Raw genomic sequence first — 17,408 nt, 5'->3', positions numbered from 1 at the left:
ACTTTGTGCTGGCGCTGCTGTGCTCCAAAGGGACCGGCTGCCACGCTCGGGGGGACCCACGGGCATGTTTGCTGCCTGGTGTAAATACCAGGGTTTGAGAGATGGCAGAACTTGCCGCGAATGGAAAGAAAACATTAGGCCAACTTTCAAAGAAACGTTGGTTTAATTAAGGATAGTCTTTTCAAGGGGAGGACAAACCAGAAAGGTTCACAGAAGACCAGCCAAAGCTTCTCTGGAAGGTGAGCATCCCTCACTGGATCCATACGCATTCTCCCACCATTTTGTCTCTCTGTTTACCCAGAAAAGGGCGACTCGTTCATCTTATTTCCATCAATGGCGTAAAAAGAAGTATTCCAGCTTTGTAACAGATTTTTGCCGGGCAGAGCGGCTCCTCTCGTGGTACTTTGGGTGCTCAGGGTGGTCAGGCCTCTTCCCTTTGGAGGTAGAGCAGTGCCACGTGTGCTGTGGTGGCTGGGCTCAGCCTTGCTTTAAGAGGAGGTAAGCAAACAGAATTTCAATTCTGATCCCCCATTTCACGTGCAGTTAAAATACAATCTACTAGTAGAATGCTACTTTTGTGTTATTGGGTATTTTATGGGAGCTCAGCACCCATGGGTCGCTGGGTCTGCCAGCAGTTTCCATCCCTTTGCAACGTGCCGTGATTAATCCAAACTGCCGGGCTGTAGCTCCTGCACCTGCTTGCTCCCAGCTCCGACGCACAGCAGCATCGCTTTATCACACTAGCACCGCTGAGAAACCTTAACATAAAGCCAAGCTCCCCTGGATGTACCCTCTCCTCAGCTGCCCCAGCCCTGGGAGGGTCCCTTATCACAGCCTTGTTTCTCACCAAAAACTCCTTTTCCCCCTAAGTCCGTTCTCTTGAACCAGAAAAACTTCTTGGGGACCAGTCTCCGCGGCCTTACTATTTGCACAGCTGACTGGGACAAAAGCTCTTTTGCTGGCGATTCTCCACATTTATGTACAGCGGGGTTTGCAAACGCCCTGGTTTTGGAGCACTGTACCCGTGGGGATGCGTTTAATCCTGCCGGCGCTGTGCTCCCAGCAGGTGCTATGGGCAGCAGCACAGGTACAGCCAGGGAAATTTAAATTTCGAGCGTATCTTCCCAGCTGGAGACCCGTGAGCCCTGGAGGGGTAAAAGGCACACTTTACCATACCTGCCTTTGCTCTCAGAGAGATTTATTTTTGGGAACGCTTTGCGATCTATAGAGCAAAAGCCGGTCTTCACCTTGGATCAAAGACCCTTTTCCGAGGGCGGTCACGTCCTCTCCCCCTGCCCTTGCCTTAGCTCTATAATAACAGCTACAGGAGATACGACCTCCAGTTAAATAGTTTGAAAAGGGTGGTTTGAAAAGGGCTGGAAGAACTGCACCAGCAGCCAGGCTTTAATAAAAAGGCTTGAAGAGCTGTGTTAAAAAAAAATAAATTGATCTCCAGGCCTAGATGCCTCATGTTTTCGGGAGGTTGAGTCAAAATGCGGCTGGAGCAGCCGGACTCAGTAGCAGTCAGTGCTGCTGCCCCTGGGGAGGGACGGGTTCTGCTTCGCCAGTGTTATCTTTTCCAGTACTTATCAGAAGTCATATTCTTTTTTCTGTAGGAAAAATACTGTATACGCATATAAAAACAAATACTGTTGCTCGTACTCCAAGATCCACTGCTGCCCAGGAGCCGTTCAATATTTAAAAGGATTAATGCAAAACAAAGTTTCTTCCTTTAATGAGAAATCTTGTCTTTAACTACCAGGAAAATGGGTGCTAAAAAATTGCTGGTTGCCTTCCTCTCTACTAGAACGCGGCTGATGCGGAAGAACATGTCTGTACCGAATATTTCCCTTCGGAGAATACAGAAACTGCCGGTTACACCTTAGAAGTTTTGTTTAGGAAATGGAAAATATCTAACTAACTGATGACTTGGATTAAAAAAAAGAGACACTGCTGCAGAAGAAAAGAGCTCTGCTTACGAGAAAATCAAAGTTACATTACATGGACCTTAATCTGGGCTGAATCAAAAGCAGCGTGGCCAGCAGGTTGAGGGAGGGGCTTCTGTCCCTCTACTCTGCTCTGGTGAGACCCCACCTGGAGTACTGTGTCCAGCTCTGGAGCCCTCAGCACAAGAAGGACATGGACCTGTTGGAGTGAGTCCAGAGGAGGCCACGATGATGGTCAGGGGGCTGGAGCACCTCTGCTATGAAGACAGGCTGAGAGAGTTGGGGTTGTTCAGCCTGGAGAAGAGACGGCTCCAGGGAGACGTTATAGCCCCTTCCAGTACCTAAAGGGGCCTACAGCAAAGATGGAGAGGGACTCTTTATCAGGGAGTGTAGCGATGGGACACGGGGCAACGGTTTCAAACTGAAAGAGGGGAGATTTAGATTGGATATCAGGAAGAAATTCTTTACTGTGAGGGTGGTGAGACACTGGAACAGGTTTTCTGAGAAGCTGTGGCTGCCCCATCCCTGGAGGTGTTCAAGGCCAGGCTGGATGGGGCTTTGAGCAGCCTGGTCTCGTGGGAGGTGTCCCTGCCCATGGCAGGGGGGTTGGAACTCAATGATCTTTAAGGTCCATTCCAACCCGAACCATTCTATGATTCTGTGATTCTGTAATCAGTTGTTCTAGCTGGAGCTGGGAGGGTCTCAAAGAATAAACTAGTAATGCCATGAGGAACTCCGCAAAAATGCTGGGGACCTTCCTGACATTCATCAGCCTACAAGCTGAGCACTATTTAGATGACAAATTCATTGAAATTCGATTTCTAAATACCCAAACTTTCCTGGCTGGAGGCTTGTGGTGGGCTGATGGAGCACAGAGGGGGCTCGGTGCCATGGGTGATACCAGCCTCGGGCAGACTCGCCCCTGGGAAAAGGGAATGACCTATTTCTGCAGCATCAGCCCCAAACTGACCTCCCCAGCCGTAGCGTGTGGGCAAAAACACTGTCGCTTTGTTTTTGTCGTGCTGCAGCCTGGCTCTTGCTTTAGCCATCGTCTCACGGATCAAAAAAAAAAAAAACCCCAAACACCCAGCTTTTTCGATTTGCGTGAAAAACACAGTTTAGAGGGGATTTAGTCACGAGGTTGCCAGAAGAACGTCAAGCACAGCGTGCGGAGGGTACATCCTCCAAAGCCACCCTGCCGCCAATTCCTGCCAGCGCGGGCAGCTGCCCACAATGTCCTGTTGTTCCACCGAAGGGAGGGGAACAAAGGCTGTTGTTGTAGGCTAATGCCAGCTCAGTTGTGGCATGTGCCTACGTGGAGCCGGGGGGGGGGACGACACACGACACAAAGGGGAGGTCAGGGAGGGGTATCAGCCCCCAGTGGACGTACAAGGAGGTTTCCAAGGGCTGTGCAGCTCCTGGATGCTGGAGGTTTCGCTACAGCTCCTGTTGCTCCAGGGAGGTACCTGCTGGGACCTGCAGGGTGTCCATCCCTGGTGGCGTGGGGGGGTGGAGGGCCGCCTGGGCCAGGGCGGGTGGTGTGGCTTAGCGGGGACGAGGCAGAGGCGGCTGGGGACAGAAGGGAGCTGCGGCTGCAGCGTGTGGGGCTCGGCTGGGAAACACCATCTGCCGTCCCCCCATGCACTCTTGGTGTCTGGGGGCTGGCGTTGCTGCTGGGATGGGTGGGCTGATCTCTCATAGGGTTGGAAATGGCTGATGTGAAACCACCGCCTGGATGGTCAAACAGCAGCAAATGCCAAATCTGCATTTTAGAGCTAGAAAAGAGGTTCTGGTCTTTCCTCACCTTTAATTTGAACGTGCTGGTTAAGAGCAGCAACATGCCCATTTGAAGTTTAATGTGCTGCTGCAGACCTGTCCTGGGGTGGAGATAACTTAAACCCATTTGGAAGCCAAATCTAGCATAAACCAAGACAGGTCACTTGATGGTGAAGAATCCCCACCTGAGAACGTGATCCCCGGGCTCAGGGAGTTGGGGTTGGGGGGACGGCAGTCGGTGTTTTGGGGGAGGGATCTCAGGATCTCAGCAAGGGAGGAGGTTCTATTTGTCATCTGATGAATCTGTTTTGCCCGTTGCCTTCAGGGAAAGGGAGTGGAGAGGATCCTAATGCTGCTCTTTCCACCACGGGACATCACTTGGAAATACAGAGTCTCTAAATCCTTTCTTTTTTACATTTGTGTTATTAGATTTCAGTCACAGGGAGCATCAGTCTTTTGGATGCTGTAGGAGAAAAAGCCGAATCCAGGCGCAGGGAGCACCCAGGATTTTCTGTATTTGTGACAGCGACCGTTGCACCTCCAGCCATGTCATCCCATCTGGGGAAACATCCAGCCACTTCTGGCTGGGACAGCTCTCCCCAAATCTTTCTTTGCTTCCTAATCCCTGCAGTTTGGCAAGCAGAGCGGGAGCAGGCTGGGCTGGCTGTCCCCCCCCAGCTGCCCGTCCCCCTCGCAGGGCAGGGAGAGGGGGGGTGACAGGCATCCCGCGGGGCTGCAGTGCCCGCTGGCAGGTAATGCTGTCATGCCCCGTTTCCCCCTAAATCAGAGATGGAGAACCCACTTGCTCAAGTCTCTGGGCAGCCAGCGAACCCCTCTTCTCTGCAGAGAAAGCGGGGGTCTCCCAGCGCATCCCCAACGTGTCCATCCATCAGGCAGCAGCGCGGCAAGGATGCAGGAAAGCATCTCCTTCCGCCCAGAGCAGCGAGCACGAGGCAGACCAGGGTTCAAAGCAAATTAGAAAGCAGATGGAAATGGCCCCTAGGTCTGCCTGGCACTCAAGTCTTAAAGGTTTGGAAATCTCAATCTATCTTTTTTTTTTTTTCTTTTTTTCCACCCCCCTTTTTTCCCCTCTCCTTGGAAGCAGCGTGGCTCCCGTGCGATGAGTCCAGCCCGGTGGACGTCAGGCCTCGCGTGTCGCCTGCCCTGGCCCCTCGCTCCTTCCCTGCAGGGCTCGGGTTTCCCCTTCTTGCTCCAGTGACGCTGCCTGTCCCAACAGGTGCCAGCCACACGCCGGGGCCACCGCCAGCGCCGTGGCGGCTGGCCATGCTAACCTAGGGTCAGGCAACAGCCCCGTGCCCAGCCACCGTCTCCCAGCACGGCACCCATCCCGGCCATGGATCCGGCCCCGGAGATGAAGAGGTAGGTGGATTTTGGAAGGCAGCGAGGGTGCGGGTTTCCCCACCATCTGGCTGGGTGTCAGAGCCAGCCCCTGCTGTCCCTGTGTCCCAGGCGGATGTGTGTAAGGTGGGAGTAACGGCTGACGTGCCCATGTCCTGGGAGGGATGGGGGATAAACCAGCCTTTGTGAGGAGACCTTCAGCCCCTCAGCAGCCTCAGTCTAGGTGTAACGGAATGATGAGTTATGAAGGCGCTCTTGCAATTTGTGTTGCTAGAAACATCTTGAATTTAATGACTTTTTCAACTTTAAGGTGCTGCAGCACTTAAAGCGACACCATGAATTCCCTCTGTGCCCTGCACCTGCTCAGTTCAGGGAGGGGAATAGGTTTAACCTTGCTAACGGCGAGCTCCGACTTAGCCAGGAGCTGTGGCAGGAGCCACGAGATGCCCACGAGCGTCCCACTCGCCGGCAGTCATGGCTTCGGTCCTGCTGTTGGGTACCGGGCTCTTGGGACGGGCAGCACCAGCCCAAAGAATTGCAGTCAATTTTCATACCTAGGCTAGATTTTAAGCCCGATTTTACAGGTAGTCTATGTGTTCCCAGCGATGAGTAAGCCTGTTTCAACTTCCCAGCAACAAGCGTTAATCAATCTTAAGCCCTGCCTGGGGAGAAATGGCAAAAGTGTCTGTGGAAGAGTTATCTTGGCATTGTCCGTCCCAGTGAATGTGTGTGGCGCAGTCTATCCAGGTCACCTGGCAGATCTCCTGGGATGGCTGGAAACGTTTGACCGGTCAGAAATGGAGTTTGTGTCCCTGGACCCTGTGAGCTGTTCCTCTGCACAGGGGAAGCCACGCTACCCCTCGGCATTTTACTGGGAGGTTTATTCTGAAAACCCTCTTGCTCAGTTCAGCCAACAGAGAGGACAAAATAGTCCTCTCTTTTGACGGGCAGAGATTGTAGAGGTCAGAGCGTTGAGTCGGAATTGGAGATACTGGCCTCCAGCCAAGCTGCAGCTTATGGAGGTGGACTGAGTTCAGGCTTGTTTGCTGAATTTCCGTGAGATTTTTTTTCCTGGGGAGAGGTGAGGTCAAGGTGGTGGAACAGAGACCTTTGACGTACGTCATGGGAGCCAGGTACGTGACTTTGGCCGTGAACTCAGATGAGGTCAACTGATCCCGCAGGACTCTGGCAGTGCCCCAGCGTCTCTGAGACTTCTGGTTCACCTTAGTCTTTTCTTGCCTTCACCAACCAAAGCAGTGCACTGTTTGCGCATGTGGCCATTTCCTCGCTATCTGCTAGCGCAGTCATTTCATGTGGTATCTCAAAGCCCTGCTACAAGACTCCCTTTTTTCTTTTCCACCTCCTGGCTTGTTTCTTATTCACGCAGGAGTTTTCTCCCTGGCAGAGGGGACTCGGGGGCTGCTCACTGCTATTGCAGTCTGCTTGTCATGAAGCATTTTCTAATGGCAAAGCTTTGGGAGCGGCGACATGTCTAAGCTTGGGTTATACAGGAATATCACCCCTAAGGCTTGCTGTGCATCTTGATACCGAAATGTGGTCACCCAGAAGATGACCGTTCCCCTTGCACAGATAGCATCACCCCAACAGTTCCTTTGCAGCAGTGAGGTCCTTGCTCCAATTTAATTTCATCCCTTCCTTTTGCTAGTGGCACCTCATCCCTATTTTTTAGATGAGGCACATTGTCAAAGGAAAAATGAAGATGTGACTTCATTGCTGGGAGGCTTCACAAAACCCCCTAAACTAAGAATGAAAACATATGACTGAATGAAAACATTTATGGTCAAATGACCTCTTTGCCTTTTGAGTCCTGTGCTTTCTACAAGTTACCCAATGTAATATTTCTAGCCAGGAAAAATTGAATTTAAAAAAAACCAAACCAAACCCAAAGCAAAAATGTCCTGGAAACATTGGTCCAAGCAGATCTTTCAGCACTTCAGATGCTGAAGCTCACTGTAGGCTTTTCCTATACTTCCTATACCACTTCACTGCTATTTCTTCCACTCCATTAATGATTAAAGGTTTCACAGATTGTGTAGTATCAGTTAAATGCCTTCCACTGTATTGACTGGTTAACGATTCCTCAGAGGAAGGAAAATCCTCCCCAACACACCTCAGACAAGCTCTGGTGCAGGTGGCCAGCCCGTTGCTGGTACTTACGGGTGATCAGCTAACCAAGAAGTTTCGATTTTCTTTATTCTAGCAAAAGAGAACAAACAGCATTGCTTACCAGGCGAGGAAAATTTTTCCTGGAGCATCTTCCTTTTGTTCTGCATTTTCAATGCAGCTTCAAAAAACCATACAGGTTCTTCAAATAACCGAAGTGCTATACTTTCCTTACAGGACTAGGTTCCCCAGCATGAACTTTGAAGCAGAGATTCTGACAGCTCCACACGATAATTCAGGTATTTGGGAGAAAAAAAAAAAAAAAAAAAAAGGAGATTAAAGTAAAATGCCCACTCAGCTTGCTATCACTACAAACATGCTTTAATTCTTTTGGAGTCAGAGATTGTTTAAAAAAGAAAAAAAAAAGAAAAAGAAACAGGATGCTAAACTGATTGCAATTCAGGTGATTTCAGGTTTGTGTCAGGGTACAGTTCAATGCGTTGAGGACAGATGTTGATATTTTTACCTCCAATAGGGCTGGACACAGGGTCTCCATACGTACCTACTCGAAACACAGCTACCAGTGATGTGTGGTTTTGGAAACGGCACAGGGATTCAATTTAAGACTGCACAGTCCTATATGAGACATATAAAGTTTTCTTACTAATGGCAGCTAAAAGCAGATGATAAATTAGTAGCTCGTCGAAAGGCAAAGATGAGGATGAAGATTTCTTTTAGGAGGAAAAGGCTGATTTTTTTTCGACGGAACACCACCTTTCCAGTGCTGATCTCACACGTTGAGGCTGGCACTGAGACTGTCTCCCTGCTGCAGCCCCCTCTCCAAGACAGACCCCTGAGCCAGTGCTCAGCTGAATGGCATCTTCTCACGAGCCTCAAGTCTTAGCCTTGTCGTTGCTCCTTGGACCCAAGCTTGGGCCAGAGCTTGTGCCCTGGCAGCAGCGCTGTGATTAGGAGGAGACAGCAGGAAAGCGAATTTTTGCAATGATTTCTTGCGACCCCTTGAGTAGCCCTGGGCATTGGTTCAGAGCTTAGTACTCTTGGTCTCAGCCACCCACGTTTGAGCATGAGCCCATTCAGATGAAATGCTTTAGCTATCAGTTGTCCTCCTGGCCACGAGCTGCAGTTCCCAGCAGGGAATCTACCTCCCCAGCAGGGCAGTGCAGTCCCACGCCAGCAAGAGTCGGAAATGAGGTGCACAGGGTTGACTATTTTTGCTTCAGGTGCAGATGGCAGTTTTTGTGTTGCATCACCCCTGACAGCAAGTCTGCCAACAGCTGGTGGTTTCAGTTATGCCAGCACGTGAGAGCGCGACAGTCCCACAGTTTTGGACCCGCTACGTGATTGCCTTCGTCTTCTTGTCTTGAGTCTTCCAGAAAAACACTGCAGTTGTCTCCCTTTCAGCAAACTGAGTACCCCGTATCTGGCTAGCCATTTTAGGGATGTTTTCCTCAGGTTGACCTGTAGTACTGAGGCACTTAACAAATACACTGATGTCAAAGGGCATCTAAGAATAATTTTCTAGCCCTGAGCGTGAACAGGTTGGAAAGTGTTCACGTGAGCCCACCTGCATGGATGGCTCCTGGGCCACGCGTCCTCTGTACCGTCTTCCCAAATCTCTGACTTCCGTTGGGTTGGGTTGGGTTTCTTCCACGAGGTAAGTGCTTTGATCCTTCACTTGCCTTGAAGCCGCTAACACACAATTTGCATTTATTTCTCAAGAGCTATATGTGATCCCTTCCATGAGAAGTCTCACAGCTGAGGAGTATGTAGAAGCCTTTAAGTCATTTTTGGATCATTCAACAGAGCATCAGTGCATGGATGAGTTCAACAGGGAAGAAATGCCCAACATCATGGCTGGGTAAGGAGCATTTCCATTGAAGTGGGAAAACCATCTGTTATCTTGGGAGGGCAACCTGCACACAAGGGTCAGCAAACATGTTTAAGGATTTTCTGGGGCATGACTGAACTTTCAGTGCTTTTTAATTTTAAGTCCCTTAATAGTGGTCTTTAGGATGTTCTGTTTAACGACCAGAATACACGCTATTTCAATTAATACACTGTGCTGCCTCTCAGCTTATGCTAAGGAAAGAATCAAGACTTCATTTTCACATCCATCTCTTTTCATTAGCTGATTTTCCAAGGATTAAAGGGGTTTTTTTGTTGTTTGTTTTTCTCAAAAGAAAGCTCTCTCTTGTGCTCTCTCCCTGCTTTTGGGACTTCAGCTCACATCAGTCCAAACAGAAACACATCTCTAATTCTCTTCTAGTGACTAATTCTTGTTTTTTTCAATCCCCTAAGACCTCCTTATTTCTATCCTAAGTCGATTTGCATTGCTTAAGTACCAAATGATAATCAGTTTTGTGAAGTATTGATGTAATGTATTAAGCCTGGATGACTGCAGATAAGTTTTAGAGCAGCCGAGATCCAAACCACAAGAAAGACCTTTCGAGTTTGGGTAATTTTTGGATGTTGTGGAAACTGTCTTCTCCACTGAGAAAAAAATTCAGGCAGGCAACTCCAGACCAGATACAGATAAAAAAAAAATAAGCAGTGGAAATAATAATTTAAAAATAAGTTGTATTGGGAAATTTTAAATTAAAAAAATTACTTATGTGCATTTTAAACAATGTAAAACATTGCGGCTTCCTATGTTGATTGCTGTTGATTGTAGGGCTGTCAAAGGGTCTTGACCCTCATCTGGGCTAAGGCTCCTTGACCAGCTCACACCCCGCAGGATTTACTACTCGCTCCCCTCTTGAATCAGTGCTGCAGCGTCTCCGGAGGTTGTGTATGGGAAACTCAGTCCCTCTGCACAGTCCATCCCCGAGAGCAGAACAGGGCCATAAAGCATGTCACAGCAGCGAGGCGCCTCGAGCCCGGGCTCCTCATCCTCGAGCCGGGCTGTTATTAAATATTCTTCTAGGGGCCACAAGGTTGGGTGTGTTTTTTGGATCTTTTCAGAAGTAATTTTTTGTAAGGTAAAAATTATTGAAGATTTTGACCTTTCCTCACAATTTCAAAGCAAGATGAATACTGAAAAGAGGGGATTTCCAGTCGTCTGGATAGCCTGTTTTTTTTATTTTATTTTATTTTTTCCTGGGCATTTATATCCAATATGCGAAAGCCAGAATTTGTGTCTCAAGGGTGGAGAGGTTTTGCCCCAACTCACCTTGTCCCTGCAGACAGGAGCGGTGGGAGCCGTGCCCATCCCAGCCAGGCAAAGCCTTGCTACCCCCGCGGGGAACCCTTTGCCCTGGGGGTCGCTGAGGCCTTTTTGCATGGTGCCAGCCACAGCGTGAAGAAAACTGTCTGGCAAAGGACAAGAAACACTATACCCTGATGCCTACTGTACTTGGAAATATGAGCCTGCTAATACGGGGCTGGTTCCCGCCACGCAGTTGGTTATAGCTGGCTTCCAAAGGGATGCTCAGGTTTCCATCCCAATTCATGGGGCAAAACTCAGTTAAATTTCCAGGCCAATGTGGCATCCAAGGTATTAGAATTAAAACGTGAAGTTGTGTGACATAGTGTGGTTAAGTAACGTGCACATTTCATTTCAGTCTCGGCGACGGAAAATCGACAATAAACGTTCTGGGAGTTGGAAGCGGCACAGGTAAGGAGCTCGGCAGCACCGCTGCTGCTGGGGGGCAGGGGGTCCCTATGGAGAGCAGAAAGTGACACCGAAGTTCTGAGCAATGGGGAGAACTATTCAGGCATTAATAACAGTGCTCCTCATTGAAGCAGAGAGAACAGCAAAACAGGGTGTAGAGCTGGGACGAGAGTGATGCTCCCTCCTTTCCTGCCCCGTCTCTCTTCTGAAATGCTGCTCTTTACCTCTTTCCAAGAAGTGCGATGATTTTAGCTTAGTCTCTGCCACTTGATGACTATCACCTGACTTTATATGTCTCAAAGCAAGGAGTCCTGCTCCAGGTTAGGTACAAGAGCACCTTCAAACCTCCCTGGGGAGAAATAGAGACATCAAAGAAGTTCATTCCACCCAAAGTCCTGTCTTAGAACACCCCACCTGAAGCGATCTCCTGTTTTGCTTCGCCTTTGGCGATCCCAGAGGCCAAAGCTGGGCGATGCTCTGCTCCAGGTGGTGCAAAACCAGCTGGCCATAACCATTAGCACGGCACCTCATCAGCTTTTTAAAGGTGTGTTTCTTCATTACTACCGTGTTTTTATCTGGTGATAAGTAAGGTTTAACTGCAAATGATATTTCGCCCCCAGAGAGAAACAACATTTTGGAAAAATAGCTTTAAACTGTTCTAAATGCATTTGTGTTTAAAAAAAAAAAAGAAAAGAAAAGAAAAAAAAAGCGGTAAAACATCCAACTTTTCTCCTAGGAAAACTGGGAGAAAATAAAAACTAGAGAATAGAAGTGGCAGTATGATTTGTCAGAGTTTTCTTTTGCTTTAAAAACTATTTTCGGCTGAATTTTAATACTTTCAAATGAAAGTATTTTTCTCACTTTTCTTTTTTTTGCTTGTTTTCCTGAGTAAGAGAAAAATAGCATTGAATTGTTTTCCCCAGTTGGGAATATGTTGGAGTATATGAGAAAGCAAGGAAGAAGAAATCATTCCGTTCTCAATTACACTCCATTTTCATTAAGTAATATAAAACCAAAATTCTGACTCCGAGAAAGCACAAGGGGAAAAAAATGAACTTTTTGCATCGTCCTCATTTTATCTTATTTCCTCCTCGGAAGATGTTTTAATGGAAAAATAAAACCCTTCATGTTTCCTGGGTTTCCCGGGTAGCTGCCCCTCAGGGATGCTGGGGCAGGGGCGCAGACTCGCACGCCCTCAGCTTGCCCACGGCTGCAAGGGCTGAACTTCTGCGGCCGGGCAGGGAGTGAGCTGGGATGGCACCGAGCGAAAGGTTATATCTGATCCCTGACCTTTCCAGGCTTGGACTCTGATTTCACAGAGCTCCCAGAATTAGTTTAGTTGATGAACATATTAATGGGGATTAGTGACCGACTCCACGTCCTAAAAGACCGTTGTCTGGTTCAGGTCACATTTTCTCGTTCACCCCATGTTGTCCCGTGGCCGGTTTAACTATCTCGGCTGTAACCTCCCGGTTACTGCCAGGGTGGCTGCTGTTTGCAGAGGGGTTTTACTCCTGTTTCTGGAATACCTAGAATAGGTATATAACCATGTGGTTACTGCTGAAGGGTTGGTGCTGGTGGGCAAGGTGGAACAGAGAACTATTTTGCTGTGTTTTTGCAGACACCCCAGCTGATGACGTTATCACCTGCTCTTGCAAAGACAGAATTAGGACATTTTACAGAGGTGGAGTTATATAAAAAAAACCACCCAAACCACTTTAAAAATACCTATTTGCTGTTGATATACCCATTTGCCACCATCAGTGGCTCCAGGGCACAGGGCAGTGATGCTCTGCCTCCCATCTGCCCTGAGCCTGCAGGGACCCCACGTCAGCAGGTCTGATTGCTGGTGTTTCCTACCCCGGGCACATACTAACAGGCATTTAGGACTGTCTAAAGTGACTCAGCTGCTTGCTATAGAGATCTTCCTTGAAATACCAGTGTCAACAATATTGGTCCGTGCACCCGCCTTCAACAGATGGAGCCGCAGCCTGTTTCCTCCTGCCTTTGGCCAGCCCTGCACCGCTGCCACACATTCCTTGGGAGTCTTGGGTATTTTTCTCAAATTTCAAAAGATCCGTCCTTCCTTGGATGTCTCTGTAGTGCTGGCATGGCTGATATTTCCCTCCTTTAATTCTATTTACTGCAACACCTGCCAAAGATGACGACTTTGCTCATAGCTGGTACATCAGCTGCAAGGCTAGGGAAGATGCAGTATCTCGTATCAAGCCCTCTGTGTGTGACATTTGCAGGGGCAGGACTATTTTTAGGCCCCACCATCAGCTACAGACAGGATTCTCACAAAGGTCCACTCAAGGTGGCCACCTCTGCTGTTTATTTCCATAGTCCCAGATGAACCAGATGGACTTTGTACACTTGGTGTACTGTGGACTTTCTGAGAGAAGGCAAGAATGACCTGCATCACCTCGAAAGAGGCTGGGAATTTCCTAGGACAGAAGGACAGACTGCCACTTGCTCCTCCAGAGCTCAGACAGCAACAGAGGAGCACCAATAGCTAAATTTTCAGGGCACCTACACAGAAATATATGAGTCTCTATTTGCAACTCCAAGATAACGACTAATTAGTAGGTGCCCAGAGCGAAGTGGCTGGTCCCCAGAGAGCAAAGGCCCAAGGTACTGCATGTTGATGGGTCTTTCCTCTTGCCATGCAGTTCCCCAGGTCTCCGAGCTGTGTCACACCAGCCACCACCTCCCAAGGGCAGTGCCAAAGGCACGGATCAGCCCGTGCCACGCTGAAGTTGCAGAGCTGTGCTGACTCCTTCCATTCAAACTTTGCCTTTTTGTTGAAAACTAGTGCTTCCTGGTTGTTTTTTTTTAAAACATTGATCCTTGATTATTTTGACCTGTCTGTCCTGTGACCCAGAGCATTGCCATTAGCAGGTTTCTATGTGGTTGCTTATCTCTTCCTTGTTCTTAGGCTTATCTGTGAATAGGTGTTACCTTGAGCAGTACGATATCATGATAAGACTACCGCGGGGTTAGATGCCATGGTAGACAGTGCCTCACTTCTACTTGGGGGATTTCCTGGAGATATTTAAAAGATGGGTAGATGTAGTGCTTAGTGATATGGTTTAGTGATGGTTTTGGTCAGTGTTACATCGATGGTTGGACTCGATGATCTTAAAGGTCCCTTCCAACCCAGGCAATTCTTTGATTCTGTGATCCCCCAGCAGCAGAGGGGGCAGGTGCACCAGCATCGTGCACCGGCATCCTTTCATCTCATTTATGCACTTTTTAAAGTAATGAATTTGTGTTTATTGAACAGGTGAACAGGATTTGAAAATGATCAGGATATTGCAGGCTGCACACCCGGGGGTCCTTATTGACAACGAAATCATAGAGCCCAACCCACAGCACGTGGCAGCTTACAAAGGTAAGGCTATACCTGCCTGCCTGGGGTATAGTGAAAACCATTGATCTGAACAATGAATTTTTCTACTGATTTGTGAAATTCATGCTTTCCTTCCACTTTTTAAAATAGAGTTGGTGAATCAAGCTCCAGACCTGCACAATGTCTCCTTTATTTGGCACCAGCTCACTTCCTCGGAGTATGAGCAACAGGTGAAAGAGAAAGGCACGCATAAGAAATTCGACTTCATCCATATGATCCAGGTAATGGAGTATTGCTTTCATATGAGAGTATCAGCTTTACTCCCTTCAGTCCCGCTGTCTGCATGAAGTTAGGGGCACCACAGCTGAGCACCGCTCTCCCATGAGCAATAACTTCTGAGGCAGCTCTACAAACACGAAACCTCCTTCCCTATCCATCCTGGTTTGTACTGGTTTAACTGTGTATGGTGGATAGTAAAACAGGATGAGTCTCAGGACGTGACACATCACATGGAGACCAACAATTATGCTTTGCTGCTGCAAAAAAAACTTGAACTTTTTGCCGTATCAGAGTAGTTTGGGTGGCGCTGAAGGGAAAGGTTAATGAACGAACACCTGTGTCAGGTTTTGGGTGAGAAATTATGCTGCTGTGTCTCTGCTAGTGATGACAGTGATGTGGTATGTGCCAATTACATTTTGTAAAAAAATGGGTTATTCTCTCACTTTAATGGCTTTTATTTCATTTTTCTTTTATTTCATTTTGCTGTCATAAGAGTTGATTTCACAAAAGTGTTTCAGGGGTTTGATGGCTGGGTCAAGGACTAATTTACGAGTCACGAGGGCAGACTCTGAGACGAGCCCTGCTTTGTCCTAGTGCAAGTTCCTCAGCGTCTGGAGGAGATCCAGCCTGCCCACAGCCCACACTGGCCGAGAAATGCCCTTGGTGATAAGGACCAGCCGCGGAAACCAGGGGACTCCCCACTGCGTGTATTTTCCAACCATAAAACTGCCCTGGGCTTGAAGGACAGTGACAGGCAGGTCAGCATCCAGCTGGTAGCCGAGGCTGAGCAGAGGGTCCCTGGGGCCGAACCCAGGCTGTTGGTGCCACCGGAGAGCTGGTGATGCTCCATCCCATGGGGCATCCCTAAAGGTGCGTGTTGAGTCAGGACAGGCTGGGAAGCAACTGGGAAGTAATTTAAAACAACTCTATAGAGAACAGGTTTAAGCCTTTGAAGGGACATTGCACTGTGGGGGAGGAATAATGGCTGCGTGTAACTCTGTCGCTTACAGATGCTGTACCGTGTGGAAGATATTCACAATACTATCAAGTTTTTCCACAGCTGCCTCGACCATCACGGTAAACTCCTGATCATAATTTTATCAGGTAAGAGGAACCTTTTATCTTTTGCTTCATTGCTGGTGTTTTGAAGAGCTTTGAAGTATGCGAGCCACAAATATTTGTCTCGGAATTTCGGTAGCGCTTATTGTATAGGAATTCAATTGAACACTGTATTTCATAGGGAGCATGCGATCTTGGGCTTAGCCTCTTGGGCCCCACTGTCTGGTGGGGCCACTTAGGCATAGCCTTCGTGCTCTTGCTTCCCTCCTAATGAAGTAGATGAACCGTTCCACGCTTCACAGAGACCTCCAGCTGTGAAATTACCGGCTGGAGAGAAGTGTGGCTATTCGTGAATGAGGGTCAGTCCTTCTTCATAGTAAAATCAGCACTGTACAACCTGAGTGCTGGGAGGACTCATCTTTGGGGCTCTTCCCTCCGCACAGCGATGGCCCAGACCCAGCAGGACAACGGGCACTTATTGAAAACAAAGAAGTGTTTTTTCCAGTGTGCCATTCAGGAATCCCCGGCTCGTGATGCGGTGGATAAAGCACACTTACCTACATTTGCCATTAAAACTCCCTTTTGCATTACTGGTAGGCTCTTTCCCTTGCTAGCTGGGACTGGCTTTTCAGGTATGTATTCTCTGATGTGCACTTAAAATTAAGATTCAATGTGCAAAAACATCTAGACTATTTTATGCAAGGGGCAGTCAATAGGTAGGATGCTTGTGCAGGCTCAGTGCACTGATGTTTCTGCATATACTCCTCCTCCTGGGTAAATCCAGCCCTGGAGACAGTCTCCTCGGAGATTCCTTTAAATAGGAGAGGTTTGGAAGGAGGGCTGTGGGAGATCAAAGTTTTACCCCTCTCTGAGCACAAACAGTTATAAGTGGACTCAAGTAAGGGGAAAGCTCTTTTACTCCTCCTGGCAAAGTCTAGACCAGCAGCAGAGGACCATTTCAAAATCATTTAGTAGTTGCATTAGCTGGTGTTTGACTGCCTTGGCTTTGCGAAAGTAACCTTCCCTCCTGCTCTGGCAGACAGTAGTGGATGGGCCAGCTTGTGGAAGAATTACAGACACTGCTTGCCTTCCACCGACAGCGGCCACTATGTCACCTCCAGCGGCATCACCGATGTTTTGAGGAGACTGGGTGTTGAATACCGCGTCTACGAGTTCCCGTCAGGCTGGGATATCACCGAGTGCTTTATCGAGGGGGACCCGGTCGGAGGCCGCATGATGGATTTCCTGACGGGGACAAAAAACTTCCTGGGCACGGCCCCCGTGGGGCTGCGGCGGCGGCTGCAGGAGGCTCTCTGCCAGCCCGAGTGCAGCAGCAAAAAGGACGGGAGGGTCATCTTCAGCAACAACTTGAGTATGATTGTGGTTGAATCCTAGAGTCCGGACCAACTGCAGAAGACATGTTAGGGTGGGTACAGGGGCGATGGGTTGGCACAAGGACATAGCGTAGAAAGAAGGCCACTTGCAGGCAAGAAGGTAAGAAAACGGGGGCTCAGCCGCAGCCTCCATTCCCAGCCAGGGCCAGCGGGCACTGCGACACCGGGGACGAGCTCTTTGTCCCACTGAGGTCACCGGGGCCAAGATTTCACCCTGGCTATTTAGTCCAGCCCTAGGAGAGTGTTTTTCCAGAGCTCCATCTCACTAAAAGCCTACACGGACTTTTTATTTTTAACAGTATGCATCCTGTCTGTGCTTTTGACACTGGGATTTCCACTTTTCTATGTAGCCAGCATGTTTACATACCCAAAGGCATGTCTATATGACCAGGTGCCGCTTTGCAGCTGGGAGCAGGCTGCAGTCCCCACGTGCCCGCTGCTTCCAGCCGCGCCAGGACAACACCTGTAAGGTGTTCCTGCTCCTTTCC

At 48.7% G+C, this 17,408-nt stretch overlaps 1 protein-coding gene across 1 annotated transcript; it reads left to right on the top strand.

Moving 5' to 3' along the window:
* The first annotated feature begins 3,368 nt into the window (after window positions 1-3,368).
* Window positions 3,369-16,921, top strand: LOC128912865 (carnosine N-methyltransferase 2-like). Its single transcript, XM_054209554.1, is given in 10 exon segments — window positions 3,369-3,408; window positions 4,828-4,976; window positions 4,978-5,102; window positions 7,443-7,504; window positions 8,946-9,084; window positions 10,787-10,839; window positions 14,123-14,230; window positions 14,339-14,469; window positions 15,478-15,571; window positions 16,566-16,921. Coding segments are annotated over 10 exon segments (1,257 nt in total).
* Window positions 16,922-17,408: the final 487 nt, after the last annotated feature.

This window comes from Rissa tridactyla, chromosome 7, assembly GCF_028500815.1.
Source record: "Rissa tridactyla isolate bRisTri1 chromosome 7, bRisTri1.patW.cur.20221130, whole genome shotgun sequence".
NCBI lineage: Eukaryota > Metazoa > Chordata > Aves > Charadriiformes > Laridae > Rissa > Rissa tridactyla.
This window is presented reverse-complemented; position numbering and strand designations above follow the sequence as displayed.